General features: G+C 46.6%; 1 protein-coding gene across 2 annotated transcripts in view; it reads left to right on the top strand.

Moving 5' to 3' along the window:
* The window catches only part of VAPA (VAMP associated protein A), a 161,216-nt gene that overhangs the window by 117,237 nt on the left and 26,112 nt on the right, over positions 1–17,867 (top strand). For both annotated transcript variants that reach the window (XM_063923459.1, XM_063923460.1), the window contains exons 3-4: positions 1,754–1,857; positions 3,730–3,810. In XM_063923459.1, coding sequence (XP_063779529.1) covers positions 1,754–1,857; positions 3,730–3,810 — 185 coding nt within the window. The remainder of the gene's footprint in view (positions 1–1,753; positions 1,858–3,729; positions 3,811–17,867) is intronic.

Raw genomic sequence — 17,867 nt, 5'->3', positions numbered from 1 at the left:
GACATTACCACCGTATTTGGAGAAAATGTGTCTTGGTGTGAATCCAAGAAGGCTCCTACAGAAGAGTTTCACTTGGGACGTTTTCTGCAGGCGGGTGTGGATGCGGGCCTAAGATTGGGCTCAATCAAGCTCCAGATTTCGGCCTTATCGGTTTTCTTTCAAAAACAATTGGCCTCCCTTCCAGAAGTTCAGACGTTTGTGAAAGGGGTGCTGCACATCCAACCTCCATTTGTGCCTCCGGTGGCACCATGGGACCTTTTAATGTGGTGTTGCAATTCCTTCAATCGGATTGGTTTGAACCTCTACAGGAGATAGAATTGAAGTTTCTCACTTGGAAAGTGGTCATGCTATTGGCCTTGGCATCCGCAAAGCGGGTGTCTGAGTTGGGGGCCTTGTCTGACAAGAGCCCTTACCTGATCTTCCATGAAGATAGGGCAGTGTTGAGAACTCGCCAATAATTTCTTCCGAAGGTGGTTTCGTCTTTCCATATAAACCAACCTATTGTGGTGCCAGTGGCTACTGACACCTTCACTGCGTCAAAGTCTCTTGATGTGGTTAGAGCTTTGAAAATTTATGTCGCAAAAACAGCTAGGATACGGAAAACAGAGGCTCTGTTTATCCTGTATGCTCCCAACAAGATTGGGTGTCCTGCTTCTAAGCAGACCATTGCGCGCTGGATCAGAGGGACGATTCAGCACGCTCATTCCACGGCAGGATTGCCGATACCGAAGTGGTAATTGTCCATTCTACTAGAAAGGTGGGCTCATCCTGGGCGGCTGACCGGGGTGTCTCGGCGTTACAACTTTGCCGAGCAGATACTTGGTCAGGGGCAAACACGTTTGCAAAGTTTTACATGTTTGACACCTTGGCCGATGAGGACCTCAAGTTTGGTCAATTGGTGCTGCAGGGTCATCCGCACTCTCCCGCCCGTACTGGAGCTTTGGTATAACCCCATGGTACTGAAGTGGACCCCAGCATCCTCTAGGACGTATGAGAAAATAGGATTTTAATACCTACCGGTAAATCCTCTTCTCCTAGTCCGTAGAGGATGCTGGGCACCCGACCCAGTGCGTACTTTACCTGCAGTTGTTAGTTTTGTAGTTACACAAGTGTTGTGTTGTGATTATTTTCAGCATGTTGCTGCAATTGTTCATGCCCATTAGCATGTGTTAAGTTGAATGCCATGTTGTGCAGCATGGTTGATGTGTGAGCTGGTATGAATCTCACCGTTAATTTAAAAGTAAATCCTTTCCTCGTCTCCCTGGGCACAGTTCCTATACTGAGGTCTGGAGGAGGGGCATAGAGGGAGGAGCCAGTTCACACCCTTGAAAAGTCTTAAAGTGCCCATGGCTCCTGCGGAACAGTCTATACCCCATGGTACTGAAGTGGACCCCAGCATCCTCTATGGACTAGGAGAAAAGGATTTACAGGTAGGTATTAAAATCCTGTTTTTAAACATGGACATCACTAAAACTTATGCCCTGCTGCAGTTTTAGCATGGCCAAATAGCAAAACTGTAGTAGGGTATGCTGTGATGTGTAGTTCAACAACAGCTGGAGTGCCCAAGGTTCCCCATCACTGCCTTATGGGAATCTCAATAAAGGTCTCCTATACCTTCTCCTGTAAATTTGTCCTGTATTAGATACTAACTTTCAATTTAGTTATGATTCACGGAGTACAGTATTGTATATTTTGACAATAGTAGGGCATTAGGTGGATTTATTTCACTTAACTTTTCTTTTTCTTTAAACAGTAATGTTGCAGCCATTTGACTATGATCCAAATGAAAAGAGTAAGCACAAGTTCATGGTTCAGACAGTATTTGCTCCGTCTCATATATCCGACCTTGAAACAGTGGTAAGTTAAATAAGTGATAGTCATGTATAGTAGACTGCATTTACTTAACCCCCTCCCCCCATTTATGTTTGTTGCATGTCATTGTGTTCCACTTGTCTGTCACCACATACTGTAACTGAAGTATACACAAAAAATAGCAGCGCTGAATAAAACTGAATGGGTGGGTGAGTGAATGAACAGTTAAAAGTATTTAATAATAGTTTAAAAACATAAAAAGAGAGGCTGCCATAGTCACCAATTACAAAGATCTACACCCTCCCCTCCTTGGTTAGGAATGGGAAACTAGCAATAGGGGACTTTTAAGCACAATTTCGCCTGGACAGGTAATGCACACATTCACCGTTGGAGGTACGGTCCAAAGATTTGCAGCAGATCCTCAGCACAGATTCTGAAAGTCCTCACCAGTCACACGGTGCCTTTAAAAGGAAGTGGAAGTCCTGTCCTGATGTGAAGTGCAACCTCCCAAAGCAGTATTAATGGTTTCCTTGGTCCAAAGTTTTGAAAAAGCTGCCTAGGAGCAGCGAAACGCGTTGAAGTTACCTGCTGCTTCATTTGGATCACCACAATTGCCATCTCTACCCCCCCTCCAAAATTTTGGACCAAGGAAACCATTAATACTGCTTTGGGGCGTTGCACTTCACATCAGGACAGGACTTCCACTTCTGTTTAAAGGCACCGTGTGACTGGTGAGGGCTTTCAGAATCTGTGCTGAGGTTCTGCTGCAAATCTTTGGACCGTACCTCCAACGGTGAATGTGTGCATTACCTGTCCAGGCGAAATTGTGCTTGAAAGTCCCCTATTGCTTGTTTCCCATTCCTAACCAAGGAGGGGAGAGTTTAGTTCTTTGTAATTGGTGATTATGGCAGCCTTTCTCTTTTTATGTTTTTAAACTATTAAATACTTTTAACTGTTCATTCACTCATCCATCCATTCAGTTTTATTTAGCGTTGCTACTTTTTGTGTGTATTTGTTGTGTTAGTAGGTTTGACTAGTATCTGCATTTAGCAGCTGCATTAGAAAAACTCGCCCTAAAGCTCCCAATTCCACTTCTGGGTTTTCCATTACTGTAACTGAAGTTTAACTGACTTAAAGAATATATTGTTTACAGGAGGGTGACATATTTTATATGGTTTTCACAAAACTGTTTGTAATATAGGGTAACTGTTGTTCTTTTTGACAAAATATGACCAAGAACAATACATAGACTTGAAAAATGCTGGAAGGAGTCTGGCTTTGGAGAGTGCCATGTGATGTTTGCATACATGTTAGGCAAGCCTACTCGGGTAAACAACTATGCACGTTTTGATTATCTTGAAGTCAGATTTGAAGGATATAAATCCGATTCCATTCATGATTAAACGCTTTTTCTAAAACTGGAATTTAACTAAAGTGCTTTAAGTAAACATGAAAATAAGTCCTCTTATATTCTCTTATTTCTAAGGGGGGGAATTTAGTTTTTTTTGGGTGCCTCTAAGTAATGAGCGCCCGACCAGCGATCTTAAATTGTTCAGCCAGTACAATTTAAACTCCTAAAACAGCTTAACACGTGCAACGTATTGGGCGTGCTGCTAAAACAGTTCATGCGCCCAAAAGCTGGACTTTTTGTGGATTTCAACAGAAGTAATGACTCCAAAAGCAAATCCATTGAATAGCTCCCGTTGTGCCCCCTTATTTACAGGTGCCCGAAAACAATTGAATTCCTCCCTATTTCTGGAAGGACATAAGCCAATATTACAATAAAAAGCCACAGTTCTGGCTTTAATTTGCCTTATGCAGTTTTTCAGAGTTTTGGTACGTATACTTCATAAAAACAATTATTTTCATATGCTATTGTGGTGTCTTAATGTGTGGGTTTTTTTTTTGTGATTGCAGTGGAAAGAAGCAAAGCCTGATGATCTTATGGATTCTAAATTAAAATGTGTGTTTGACATGCCACATGAACATGAGAAGCCGGTATGGTACCCTCTTAAACTTTTGAGTGTATGATAAAATCTAATATTGTTGCAGGGCCTTCATGTAAAAGGAAGCCTCTCCTATAAAGGCAGACCTGTATGTACATGGTCAAGTCCCATTATTATGCAATACAGAAAGAGGACTACTCCTGATTGGCGCTTGTCAGATAACACCCACATAAAACATTATGATTGAGCCATGATTGGTAGGAAATAAAGCATGTGTCTAGTGTTATGTAAAAACAATCTCTGTTTTAATTTAAACAAACACTTAAAATCAAAACACATATAAAATGGAAGTAGATAACACAGAGAATCCTACCAAGATGGTGGCCGGAGCCGCAGGTGTTAAATGCAAGGTATACCCGGGAAAGATACCCCGCATAAGGCTCCGGAAGGCGAGATTTTCCCTGTGGTATAAACTGAGTCCAAAAACGTCCTTGGAAGTCCAGAGCACTGGTAGGCAGACACCAACGCGTTTCGGGACATCAAAGTCCCTTTTTCAAGGTAGTATCATGGCTCAATCATAATGTTTTATGTGGGTGTTATCTGACAAGCGCCAATCAGGAGTAGTCCTCTTTCTGTATTGCATATATCCATTTCTATTTTTGGGCTCAACAGGGGAGCCCTGTGACCACCCCTAGGCCAGCTAAAGTCTATACAGCGCAGTTTTTCTACCTCAACCCCATTTTGACAAGTCCCATTATTATGACCACCAGCTAATAGCCAGAGTATCTGCAGGGTTTACTGAACTGTCCTTTTAGACACACGCCTGGTAGCCCCCATGGTCATTTTGACGGTGAGATGCTCCACTGTAGCGTATTGGTCGGCCCTCTCACACCTTCATAGCCGACATTCACCTCTCGCATCAATGGCACGTGGTGCTCCGCAGTTTCCACGTCTGTTATTTGCAGTGGTGCCATTTGTCCAGTCACGATTCACCTTCACAACAGCAACATATGAACAGTTCACAAACTGCGCTGTCAGAAATGCTGCCACCCTTGGCCCGAAAGCTGATAATTATAATTTCTAGCAACTCTGATAAAGCTTCCCTTATACTCATGACAGCAACAAGTGGTATGTGTGCAGACGGCCTATTGCACACCTTATACCCACCAAGCCAGCGCACGACATGTGACATACTTCATGGGCTATGCGCTGCCGACGTCAAATGTAGGAGGTGGTCATATAATGTGACTCGAATTTAGCTAGATAGGTATTTCTGCTGCGGGGTACACTGGGCTCCACAAGGATAGACATTGGGGTGTAGAGTAGGATCTTGATCCGAAGCACCAACAGACTCCAAAGCTTTGACCTTCTTCCCAAGATGCATAGCGCCGCCTCCTATATCACCCCGCCTCCGTGCACAGGAGCTCAGTTTTGTAGTTGGTGCTTGCAGTGCAAGCATGTAACAGGAAGAGCTGCTCACAGCAGCTCTAAAAAAAGCTTTTTCTGAGGAAAAAAGAAGTCTACAAGGGCTGCAGCAGAGGCACGGATTGTGTTAGATGTCAGTAGACATCACCTGCTGCAGCTCCATCTCTTCCCCAGCGGCGCTGTACACTCCCGCGCCCTGGTTGCCGGGTACCTACAGCAGGAGGCACCGGTTTTCTTCCAAGTCAGTCACACACGGCTGGGGCTCTCCGGGATCGCGTGGCCGCACTTTGGGAGGAGGTAAGTGGGTCCCACTCGCGGGACCCGAACATTATCGCGATCCGGCGCGGCCGGTGGACACTGTGGCAGTACAGGTAATCCCACTAGATCACCAGGGCATGGGTGCAGGTCAGGTTTTCTCTCTAAACCTTTTTACAAGTAGCCCGCAGTACCAGGTGGTTTTGCCAGCAGAGGGGATAAGGCTTAGACCTGGAGCCCCTCCCCCAGCGCGCCACTTACAGTAAATGTTCCCGCCCTGGAGCTGCATATCTGTCTGTCCCTCACTCCCTGTCAGTGTTTGGGCGCCATTGCCCCAGCTACACTGTTCCTGGGACTGCTTGGGCAAATCCTCCTTTGTAAAGCCGCCTGATAGTCAGCGCTATGCCTTTACAAGACACTTCAGTATTCTACATGTCATTTAGACAGTGTTAGTTAAGAAAAAGTGCATTTAGTCAGGGCTATCTGGTACAAGTACCCTGTGATATACATCCAGTCTTTACTGTGCAGTGTTATATCTATTGATTACATAGCTATATATAAGCTAGTCCAGTGCAGTATTATTGTTTGTAATAACCTCTGCATGGTACAACTGTGACTGTGTGTGCATAAACTTGCTGTGTGACCTCCATTTTGTTTCTCTCACCCAGCTTGCCATGCCTATATTCTATAACCTGAGGGGGCTAGGTATTTTTCTCTGTGATTTTAGTCACCATATCTCTCCTGAATCCCTGTTTGTGCTGACAACACTGCGCAGGGGTTTGGGTCAGGTATTGTGCTGCTGACAAATTGTACTATGTTACCTTATACTGCAAGTTATAACATGTCTGCATATGAGGGTAACGGTTCTGGGGCTGAGGCCACAGATACTTTTGAGGAAATTACAGCAGCTGAGGGCTCTGGTCCTAGGGGTTCTTTGCCCCCAAGTGGGACTATAGCAATGGGGGTCCAGAATGACCCGCCGTGGGCTACCGTCTCTACGCTACTGAATACGCTAGTTACTAAACTAACGCCCCCTATGGGACCTCCTATGCTGGTTCAACCGTATATGGTCCCCGCGGCAGATTGTTCGCTCAGTTATGAACCAGTCCCTGACTACTAAAAAGTCTAACCCTCGCCCGCTTAAGACCAAGGAGTCCTCTAAGCGGGCCATTACTTCCTCACAATCCACTGCTATCACTGACACCTCGTCTGATGAGGATGGCGTTTACACTGACCCCACAGATTCTGGCACTGATAATACTGATGGGGATAGTAGTTCACAAGTGGCTGTTCCTGATCTATTGGAGGCTATTACGGATGATCCCAAGCCATCCGTTCCTCCTAAGAAACCAGATAGATTCAAGCGTCAGAAGGTGGTTAAACAAGTTTTACCTCACTCTGATCACCTGATTGATATACGTCAGGAATCCTGGTAAAAATTAGTGATGTGCACCGGACATTTTTCGGGTTTTGTGTTTTGGTTTTGGATTCGGTTCCGCGGCCGTGTTTTGGATTCGGACGCGTTTTGGCAAAACCTCACCGAAATTTTTTTGTCTGATTCGGGTGTGTTTTGGATTCGGGTGTTTTTTACAAAAAACCCTAAAAAACAGCTTAAATCATAGAATTTGGGGGTCATTTTGATCCCATAGTATTATTAACCTCAATAACCATAATTTCCACTCATTTCCAGTCTATTCTGAACACCTCACACCTCACAATATTATTTTTAGTCCTAAAATTTGCACCGAGGTCGCTGGATGGCTAAGCTAAGCGACACAAGTGGCCGACACAAACACCTGGCCCATCTAGGAGTGGCACTGCAGTGTCAGGCAGGATGGCACTTCAAAAAAATTGTCCCCAAACAGCACATGATGCAAAGAAAAATGAAAGAAAAAAGAGGTGCAAGATGGAATTGTCCTTGGGCCCTCCCACCCACCCTTATGTTGTATAAACAGGACATGCACACTTTAACGAACCCATCATTTCAGCGACGGGGTCTGCCACACGACTGTGACTGAAATGACTGGTTGGTTTGGGCCCCCACCAAAAAAAGAAGCAATCAATCTCTCCTTGCACAAACTGGCTCTACAGAGGCAAGATGTCCACCTCATCATCATCCTCCGATTCCTCACCCCTTTCACTGTGTACATCCCCCTCCTCACAGATTATTAATTCGTCCCCACTGGAATCCACCATCTCAGGTCCCTGTGTACTTTGTGGAGGCAATTGCTGCTGGTGAATGTCTCCACGGAGGAATTGATTATAATTCATTTTCTCTATCGTCCTAGTGGATGCTGGGGTTCCTGAAAGGACCATGGGGAATAGCGGCTCCACAGGAGACAGGGCACAAAAAGTAAAGCTTTAGGATCAGGTGGTGTGCACTGGCTCCTCCCCTTATGACCCTCCTCCAAGCCTCAGTTAGATTTTTGTGCCCGGCCGAGAAGGGTGCAATCTAGGTGGCTCTCCTAAAGAGCTGCTTAGAAAAGTTTAGCTTAGGTTTTTTATTTTACAGTGAGTCCTGCTGGCAACAGGATCACTGCAACGAGGGACTTAGGGGAGAAGAAGTGAACTCACCTGCGTGCAGGATGGATTGGCTTCTTTGGCTACTGGACATTAGCTCCAGAGGGACGATCACAGGTACAGCCTGGATGGTCACCGGAGCCTCGCCGCCGGCCCCCTTGCAGATGCTGAAACGAGAAGAGGTCCAGAATCGGCGGCAGAAGACTCCTCAGTCTTCTTAAGGTAGCGCACAGCACTGCAGCTGTGCGCCATTTCCTCTCAGCACACTTCACACGGCAGTCACTGAGGGTGCAGGGCGCTGGGAGGGGGGCGCCCTGGGAGGCAAATGAAAACCTTTTTTGGCTAAAAATACCTCACATATAGCCTCCGGGGGCTATATGGAGATATTTAACCCCTGCCAGAATCCATTAAAGAGCGGGAGACGAGCCCGCCGAAAAAGGGGCGGGGCCTATCTCCTCAGCACACAGCGCCATTTTCCCTCACAGAAAGGCTGGAGGGAAGGCTCCCAGGCTCTCCCCTGCACTGCACTACAGAAACAGGGTTAAAACAGAGAGGGGGGGCACTAATTTGGCGTTAGAAATATATAAAAGATGCTATAAGGGAAAACACTTATATAAGGTTGTCCCTATATAATTATAGCGTTTTTGGTGTGTGCTGGCAAACTCTCCCTCTGTCTCTCCAAAGGGCTAGTGGGTCCTGTCCTCTATCAGAGCATTCCCTGTGTGTGTGCTGTGTGTCGGTACGTGTGTGTCGACATGTATGAGGACGATGTTGGTGAGGAGGCGGAGCAATTGCCTGTAATGGTGATGTCACTCTCTAGGGAGTCGACACCGGAATGGATGGCTTATTTAGGGAATTACGTGATAATGTCAACACGCTGCAAGGTCGGTTGACGACATGAGACGGCCGACAAACAATTAGTACCGGTCCAGACGTCTCAGAAACACCGTCAGGGGTTTTAAAACGCCCGTTTACTTTAGTCGGTCGACACAGACACAGACACGGACACTGAATCCAGTGTCGACGGTGAATAAACAAACGTATTCCTTATTAGGGCCACACGTTAAGGGCAATGAAGGAGGTGTTACATATTTCTGATACTACAAGTACCACAAAAGAGGGTATTATGTGGGATGTGAAAAAACTACCGTAGTTTTTCCTGAATCAGATAAATTAAATGAAGTGTGTGATGATGCGTGGGTTCCCCCCGATAGAAAATTATGGGCGGTATACCCTTTCCCGCCAGAAGTTAGGGCGCGTTGGGAAACACCCCTTAGGGTGGATAAGGCGCTCACACGCTTATCAAAACAAGTGGCGGTACCGTCTATAGATAGGGCCGTCCTCAAGGAGCCAGCTGACAGGAGGCTGGAAAATATCATAAAAAGTATATACACACATACTGGTGTTATACTGCGACCAGCGATCGCCTCAGCCTGGATGTGCAGAGCTGGGGTGGCTTGGTCGGATTCCCTGACTAAAAATATTGATACCCTTGACAGGGACAGTATTTTATTGACTATAGAGCATTTAAAGGATGCATTTTCTATATATGCGAGATGCACAGAGGGATATTTGCACTCTGGCATCAAGAGTAAGTGCGATGTCCATATCTGCCAGAAGATGTTTATGGACACGACAGTGGTCAGGTGATGCAGATTCCAAACGGCACAAAGGTGTATTGCCGTATAAAGGAAGAGGAGTTATTTGGGGTCGGTCCATCGGACCTGGTGGCCACGGCAACTGCTGGAAAATCCACCGTTTTTACCCTAAGTCACATCTCTGCAGAAAAAGACACCGTCTTTTCAGCCTCAGTCCTTTCGTCCCTATAAGAGTCATATCTGCCCAGGGATAGAGGAAAGGGAAGAAGACTGCAGCAGGCAGCCCATTCCCAGGAACAGAAGCGTTCCACCGCTTCTGCCAAGCTCTCAGCATGACGCTGGGACCGTACAGGACCCCTGGATCCTACATGTAGTATCCCAGGGGTACAGATTGGAATGTCGAGACGTTTCCCCTTCGCAGGCTCCTGAAGTCTGGTTTACCAAGGTCTCCCTCCGACAAGGAGGCAGTATGGGAAACAATTCACAAGCTGTATTCCCAGCAGTTGATAATCAAATTACCCCTCCTACAACAAGAAAAGGGGTATTATTCCACATTATATTGTGGTACTGAAGCCAGAAGGCTAGGTGAGACCTATTCTAAATCTAAAAAAATTTGAACACTTACAAAGGTTCAAACCAAGATGGAGTCACTCAGAGCAGTGATAACGAACCAGGAAGAAGGGGACTATATAGTGTCCCGAGACATCAGGGATGCTTACCTCCATGTCCAAAATTTGCCCTTCTCACTAAGGGTACCTCAGGTTCGTGGTACAGAACTGTCACTATCAGTTTCAGACGCTGCCGTTTGGATTGTCCACGGCACCCCGGGTCTTTACCAAGGTAATGGCCGAAATGATGATTCTTCTTCGAAGAAAAGGCGTCTTAATTATCCCTTACTTGGACGATCTCCTGATAAGGGCAAAGTCCAGGGAACAGTTGGAGGTCGGAGTAGCACTATCTCGGATACTGCTACAACAGCACGGGTGGATTCTAAATACTCCAAAATCGCAGCTGATCCCGACGACAAGTCTGCTGTGCCTAGGGATGATTCTGGACACAGTCCAGAAAAAGGTGTTTCTCCCGGAAGAGAAAGCCAGGGAGTTATCCGAGCTAGTCAGGAACCTCCTAAAATCAGTGCATCATTGCACAAGGGTCCTGGTAAAGATGGTGACTTCCTACGAAGCAATTCCATTCGGCAGATTTCACGCAAGAATTTTTCAGTGGGATCTGCTGGACAAATGGTCCGGATCGCATCTTCAGATGCATCAGCGGATAACCCTATATCCAAGGACAAGGGTGTCTCTCCTGTGGTGGTTAGAGTGCTCATCTTCTAGAGGGCCGCAGATTCGGCATTCAGGATTGGATGCTGGTGACCACGGAGGCCAGCCCGAGAGGCTGGGGAGCAGTCACACAAGGAAAAAATTTCCAGGGAGTGTGATCAAGTCTGGAGACTTTTCTCCACATAAATATACTGGAGCTAAGGGTAAATTTATAATACTCTAAGCTTAGCAAGACCTCTGCTTCAAGGTCAGCCGGTATTGATCCAGTGGGAAAAACATCACGGCAGTCGCCCACGTAAATAGACAGGGCGACACAAGAAGCAGGAGGGCAATGGCAAAAACTGCAAGGACTTTTCGCTGGGCGGAAAATCATGTGATAGCACTGTCAGCAGTGTTTCATTCCGGGAATGGAAACTGGGAAGCAGACTTCCTCAGCAGGCACGACCTCCACCCGGCAGAGTGGAAACTTCATCGGGAAGTTTTCCACATGATTGTAAACCGTTGGGAAATACCAAAGGTGGACATGATGGCGTCCCGTCTGAACAAAAAACGGGACAGGTATTGCGCCAGGTTAAGAGACCCTCAGGCAATAGCTGTGGACGTTCTGGTAACACCATGGATGTACCAGTCGGTGTATGTGTTCCATCCTCTGCTTCTCATACCTAAGGTACTGAGACTTATAAGACGTAGAGGAGTAAGAACTATACTCATGGCTCCGGATTGGCCAAGAAGGACTTGGTACCCGGAACTTCAAGAGATGCTCACAGAGGACTTATGGCCTCTGCCGCTAAGAAGGGACTTGTTTCAGCAAGTACCATGTCTGTTCCAAGACTTACCGCAGCTGCGTTTGACGGCATGGCGGTGGAACGCCGGATCCTAAGGGAAAAAGGCATTCCGGAAGAGGTCATTCCTACCCTGGTCAAAGCCAGAAAGGAGGTGACCGCACAACATTATCACCACATGTGGCAAAAATATGTTGCGTGGTGTGAGGCCAGAAAGGCCCCACGAAGAAATTTCAACTCGGTCGATTCCTGCATTTCCTGCAAACAGGAGTGTCTATGGGCCTCAAATTGGGGTCCATTAAGGTTCAAATTTCGGCCCTGTCGATTTTCTTCCAGAAAGAATTGGCTTCAGTTCCTGAAGTCCAGAAGTTTGTCAAGGGAGTATTGCATATACAACCCCCTTTTGTGCCTCCAGTGGCACTGTGGGATCTCAACGTAGTTCTGGGATTCCTCAAATCACATTGGTTTAAAACCAGTCAAATCTGTGGATTTGAAGCATCTCACATGAAAAGTGACCATGCTCTTGGCCCTGGCCTGGACCAGGCGAGTGTCAAATTGGTGGTTTTTTTTCTCAAAAAAGCCCATATCTGGTTGTCCATTTGGACAGGGCAGAGCTGCGGACTCGTCCCCAGTTCTCTCCCTAAGGTGGTGTCAGTGTTTCACCTGAACCAGCTTATTTTGGTGCCTTGCGCCTACTAGGGACTTGGATGACTCCAGGTTGCTAGATGTTGTCAGGGCCCTGTAAATATAGGTTCCAGGACGGCTGGAGTCAGGAAAACTGACTTGCTGTTATCCTGTATGCACCCAACAAACTGGGTGCTCTTGCTTCTAAGCAGACTATTGCTAGTTGGATGTGTAATACAATTCAGCTTGCACATTCTGTGGCAGGCCTGCCACAGCCAAAATATGTAAATGCCCATTCCACAAGGAAGGTGGGCTTATCTTGGGCGGCTGCCCGAGGGGTCTCGGCTTTACAACTTTGCCGAGCGGCTATTTAGTCAGGGGCAAACACGTTGGTAAAATCCTACAAATTTGATACCCTGGCTAAGGAGGACCTGGAGTTCTCTCATTCGGTGCTGCAGAGTCATCCGCACTCTCCCACCCGTTTGGGAGCTTTGGTATTATCCCCATGGTCCTTTCAGGAACCCCAGCATCCACTAGGACGATAGAGAAAATAAGAATTTACTTACCGATAATTCTATTTCTCGGAGTCCGTAGTGGATGCTGGGCGCCCATCCCAAGTGCGGATTATCTGCAATACTTGTACATAGTTACAAAAATCGGGTTATTATTGTTGTGAGCCATCTTTTTCAGAGGCTCCGCTGTTATCATACTGTTAACTGGGTTCAGATCACAGGTTGTACAGTGTGATTGGTGTGGCTGGTATGAGTCTTACCCGGGATTCAAAATCCTTCCTTATTGTGTACGCTCGTCCGGGCACAGTATCCTAACTGAGGCTTGGAGGAGGGTCATAGGGGGAGGAGCCAGTGCACACCACCTGATCCTAAAGCTTTACTTTTTGTGCCCTGTCTCCTGCGGAGCCGCTATTCCCCATGGTCCTTTCAGGAACCCCAGCATCCACTACGGACTCCGAGAAATAGAATTATCGGTAAGTAAATTCTTATTTTGATGAACATCATCTCCACATTTTCTGGAAGTAACCTCGTACGCCGATTGCTGACAAGGTGAGCGGCTGCACTAAACACTCTTTCGGAGTACACACTGGAGGGAGGGCAACTTAGGTAGAATAAAGCCAGTTTGTGCAAGGGCCTCCAAATTGCCTCTTTTTCCTGGCAGTATACGTTAGAGATGAGCGGGTTCGGTTCCTCGGAATCCGAACCCCCCCGAACTTCAGCCTTTTTACACGGGTCCGAGGCAGACTCGGATCTTCCCGCCTTGCTCGGCTAACCCGAGCGCGCCCGAACGTCATCATCCCGCTGTCGGATTCTCGCGAGGCTCGAATTCTATCGCGAGACTCGGATTCTATATAAGGAGCCGCGCGTCGGCGCCATTTTCACACGTGCATTGAGATTGATAGGGAGAGGACGTGGCTGGCGTCCTCTCCGTTTATAGTTACTGTTAGTAGTTAGTTGATCTGATTGCTGCTTAACTTATTGTGGGGAGGATTGGGGAGAGCTGTTAGGAGTACAGTCAGTGCAGAGTTTTGCTAGTTTTTTTTAATCCGTTCTCTGCCTGAAAAAAACGCTCCATACCATATCTGTGCTCAGCCTCAGTGTGCTGCATGATGATGATATATCTATGTATATCTGACTGTGCTGAGTGCTCACTGCTCACACAGCTGAATTGTGGGGGAGACTGGGGTGCAGTTATAGCAGGAGTACAGTGCACACTTTTGCTGCCAGTGTGACTGACCAGTGACCACCAGTATATTGTCTGCCTGAAAAAGTTAAACACTCCTGTGGTTTTTTTTTTTTTATTCTATAAACGCATTCTGCTGACAGTGTCCAGCAGGTCCGTCATTCATTATATTATATAAATATTTACCTGCAGTAGTGTTATATTTTTTTTGTTCATTTCTATCATCTTTATCATCTCTATATTAGCAGACGCAGTACGGTAGTCCACGGCTGTGGCTACCTCTGTGTCGTCAGTGCTCGTCCATAATTGTATACCTACCTGTGGTGGGTTTTTTTTTTCTATCTTCATACTAGTAGTTTAGGAGTCTGCTGACAGTGTCCAGCAGGTCCGTCATTATATTATTTATACCTGCAGTAGTGATATATATATATATATATATATATATATATATATATATATATATATATATATATATATTTTATATCATTATCATCTCTATACTAGCAGACGCAGTACGGTAGTCCACGGCTGTAGCTACCTCTGTGTCGTCAGTGCTCGTCCATAATTGTATACCTACCTGTGGTGGGTTATTTTTTTTCTATCTTCTTCATACTAGTAGTTTAGGAGTCTGCTGACAGTGTCCAGCAGGTCCGTCATTATATTATATATACCTGCAGTAGTGATAGATATATATATATATATATATATTTTATATCATTATCTCTATACTAGCAGACGCAGTACGGTAGTCCACGGCTGTAGCTACCTCTGTGTCGTCAGTCACTCGTCATCCATAAGTATACTAGTATCCATCCATCTCCATTGTTTACCTGAGGTGCCTTTTAGTTGTGCCTATTAAAATATGGAGAACAAAAATGTTGAGGTTCCAAAAATAGGGAAAGATCAAGATCCACTTCCACCTCGTGCTGAAGCTGCTGCCACTAGTCATGGCCGAGACGATGAAATTCCATCAACGTCGTCTGCCAAGGCCGATGCCCAATGTCATAGTACAGAGCATGTAAAATCCAAAACACAAAATATCAGTAAAAAAAGGACTCAAAAACCTAAAATAAAATCGTCGGTGGAGAAGCGTAAACTTGCCAATATGCCATTTACCACACGGAGTGGCAAGGAACGGCTGAGGCCCTGGCCTATGTTCATGGCTAGTGGTTCAGCTTCACATGAGGATGGAAGCACTCAGCCTCTCGCTAGAAAAATGAAAAGACTTAAGCTGACAAACGCACAGCAAAGAACTGTGCGTTCTTCGAAATCACAAATCCACAAGGAGAGTCCAATTGTGTCGGTTGCGATGCCTGACCTTCCCAACACTGGACGTGAAGAGCATGCGCCTTCCACCATTTGCACGCCCCCTGCAAGTGCTGGAAGGAGCACCCGCAGTTCAGTTCCTGATAGTCAGATTGAAGATGTCAGTGTTGAAGTACACCAGGATGAGGAGGATATGGGTGTTGCTGGCGAGGAAATTGACAAGGAGGATTCTGATGGTGAGGTGGTTTGTTTAAGTCAGGCACCCGGGGAGACACCTGTTGTCCGTGGGAGGAATATGGCCATTGACATGCCTGGTGAAAATACCAAAAAAATCAGCTCTTCGGTGTGGAAGTATTTCAACAGAAATGCGGACAACAGGTGTCAAGCCGTGTGTTGCCTTTGTCAAGCTGTAATAAGTAGGGGTAAGGACGTTAACCACCTCGGAACATCCTCCCTTATACGTCACCTGCAGCGCATTCATCATAAGTCATTGACAAGTTCAAAAACTTTGGGCGAAAGCGGAAGCAGTCCACTAACCAGTAAATCCCTTCCTCTTGTAACCAAGCTCACGCAAACCACCCCACCAACTCCCTCAGTGTCAATTTCCTCCTTCCCCAGGAATGCCAATAGTCCTGCAGGCCATGTCACTGGCAATTCTGACGAGTCCTCTCCTGCCTGGGATTCCTCCGATGCATCCTTGAGTGTAACGCCTACTGCTGCTGGCGCTGCTGTTGTTGCTGCTGGGAGTCGATGGTCATCCCAGAGGGGAAGACGTAAGACCACTTTTACTACTTCCACCAAGCAATTGACTGTCCAACAGTCCTTTGCGAGGAAGATGAAATATCACAGCAGTCATCCTGCTGCAAAGCGGATAACTGAGGCCTTGGCATCCTGGGCGGTGAGAAACGTGGTTCCGGTATCCATCATTACTGCAGAGCCAACTATAGACTTGATTGAGGTACTGTGTCCCCGGTACCAAATACCATCTAGGTTCCTTTTCTCTAGGCAGGCGATACCGAAAATGTACACAGACCTCAGAAAAAGACTCACCAGTGTCCTAAAAAATGCAGTTGTACCCAATGTCCACTTAACCACGGACATGTGGAGCAGGGCAGACTGAGGACTATATGACTGTGACAGCCCACTGGGTAGATGTATTGACTCCCGCCGCAAGAACAGCAGCGGCGGCACCAGTAGCAGCATCTCGCAAACGCCAACTCTTTCCTAGGCAGGCTACGCTTTGTATCACCGCTTTCCAGAATACGCACACAGCTAAAAACCTCTTACGGCAACTGAGGAAGATCATCGCAGAATGGCTTACCCCAATTGGACTCTCCTGTGGATTTGTGGCATCGGACAACGCCAGCAATATTGTGTGTTCATTAAATATGGGCAAATTCCAGCACGTCCCATGTTTTGCACATACATTGAATTTGGTGGTGCAGAATTATTTAAAAAACGAGAGGGGCGTGCAAGAGATGCTGTCGGTGGCCAGAAGAATTGCGGCACACTTTCGGCGTACAGGCATCTGAAGCAAGAAGTGGTAACGAGGTGGAATTCAACCCTCTATATGCTTCAGAGGTTGGAGGAGCAGCAAAAGGCCATTCAAGCCTATACAACTGACCACGATATAGGAGGTGGAATGCACCTGTCTCAAGCGCAGTGGAGAATGATTTCAACGTTGTGCAAGGTTCTGCAACCTTTTGAACTTGCCACACGTGAAGTCAGTTCAGACACTGCCAGCCTGAGTCAGGTCATTCCCCTCATCAGGCTTTTGCAGAAGAAGCTTTAGACATTGAAGGAGGAGCTAACACTGAGCGATTCCGCTAGGCATGTGCGACTTGTGGATGGAGCCCTTAATTCGCTTAACAAGGATTCACGGGTGGTCAATCTGTTGAAATCAGAGCACTACATTTTGGCCACCGTGCTCGATCCTAGATTTAAAACCTACTTGTATCTCTCTTTCCGGCAGACACAAGTCTGCAGGGGTTCAAAGAACTGCTGGTGAGAAAATTGTCAAGTCAAGCGGAACGCGACCTGTCAACATCTCCTCCTTCACATTCTCCCGCAACTGGGGGTGCGAGGAAAAGGCTCAGAATTCCGAGCCCACCCGCTGGCGGTGATGCAGGGCAGTCTGGAGCGACTGCTGATGCTGACATCTGGTCCGGACTGAAGGACCTGACAACGATTACGGACATGTCGTCTACTGTCACTGCATATGATTCTCTCACCATTGAAAGAATGGTGGAGGATTATATGAGTGACCGCATCCAAGTAGGCACGTCAGACAGTCCGTACGTATACTGGCAGGAAAAAGAGGCAATTTGGAGGCCCTTGCACAAACTGGCTTTATTCTACCTAAGTTGCCCTCCCACAGTGTGTACTCCGAAAGAGTGTTTAGTGCCGCCGCTCACCTTGTCAGCAATCGGCGTACGAGGTTACTTCCAGAAAATGTGGAGAAGATGATGTTCATTAAAATGAATTATAATCAATTCCTCCATGGAGACATTCACCAGCAGCAATTGCCTCCACAAAGTACACAGGGAGCTGTGATGGTGGATTCCAGTGGGGACGAATTGATAATCTGTGAGGAGGGGGATGTACACGGTGATGAATCGGAGGATGATGATGTGGACATCTTGCCTCTGTAGAGCCAGTTTGTGC

The sequence above is a fragment of the Pseudophryne corroboree genome, chromosome 5 (assembly GCF_028390025.1).
Source record: "Pseudophryne corroboree isolate aPseCor3 chromosome 5, aPseCor3.hap2, whole genome shotgun sequence".
Taxonomy (NCBI): Eukaryota; Metazoa; Chordata; class Amphibia; order Anura; family Myobatrachidae; genus Pseudophryne; species Pseudophryne corroboree.
This window is presented reverse-complemented; position numbering and strand designations above follow the sequence as displayed.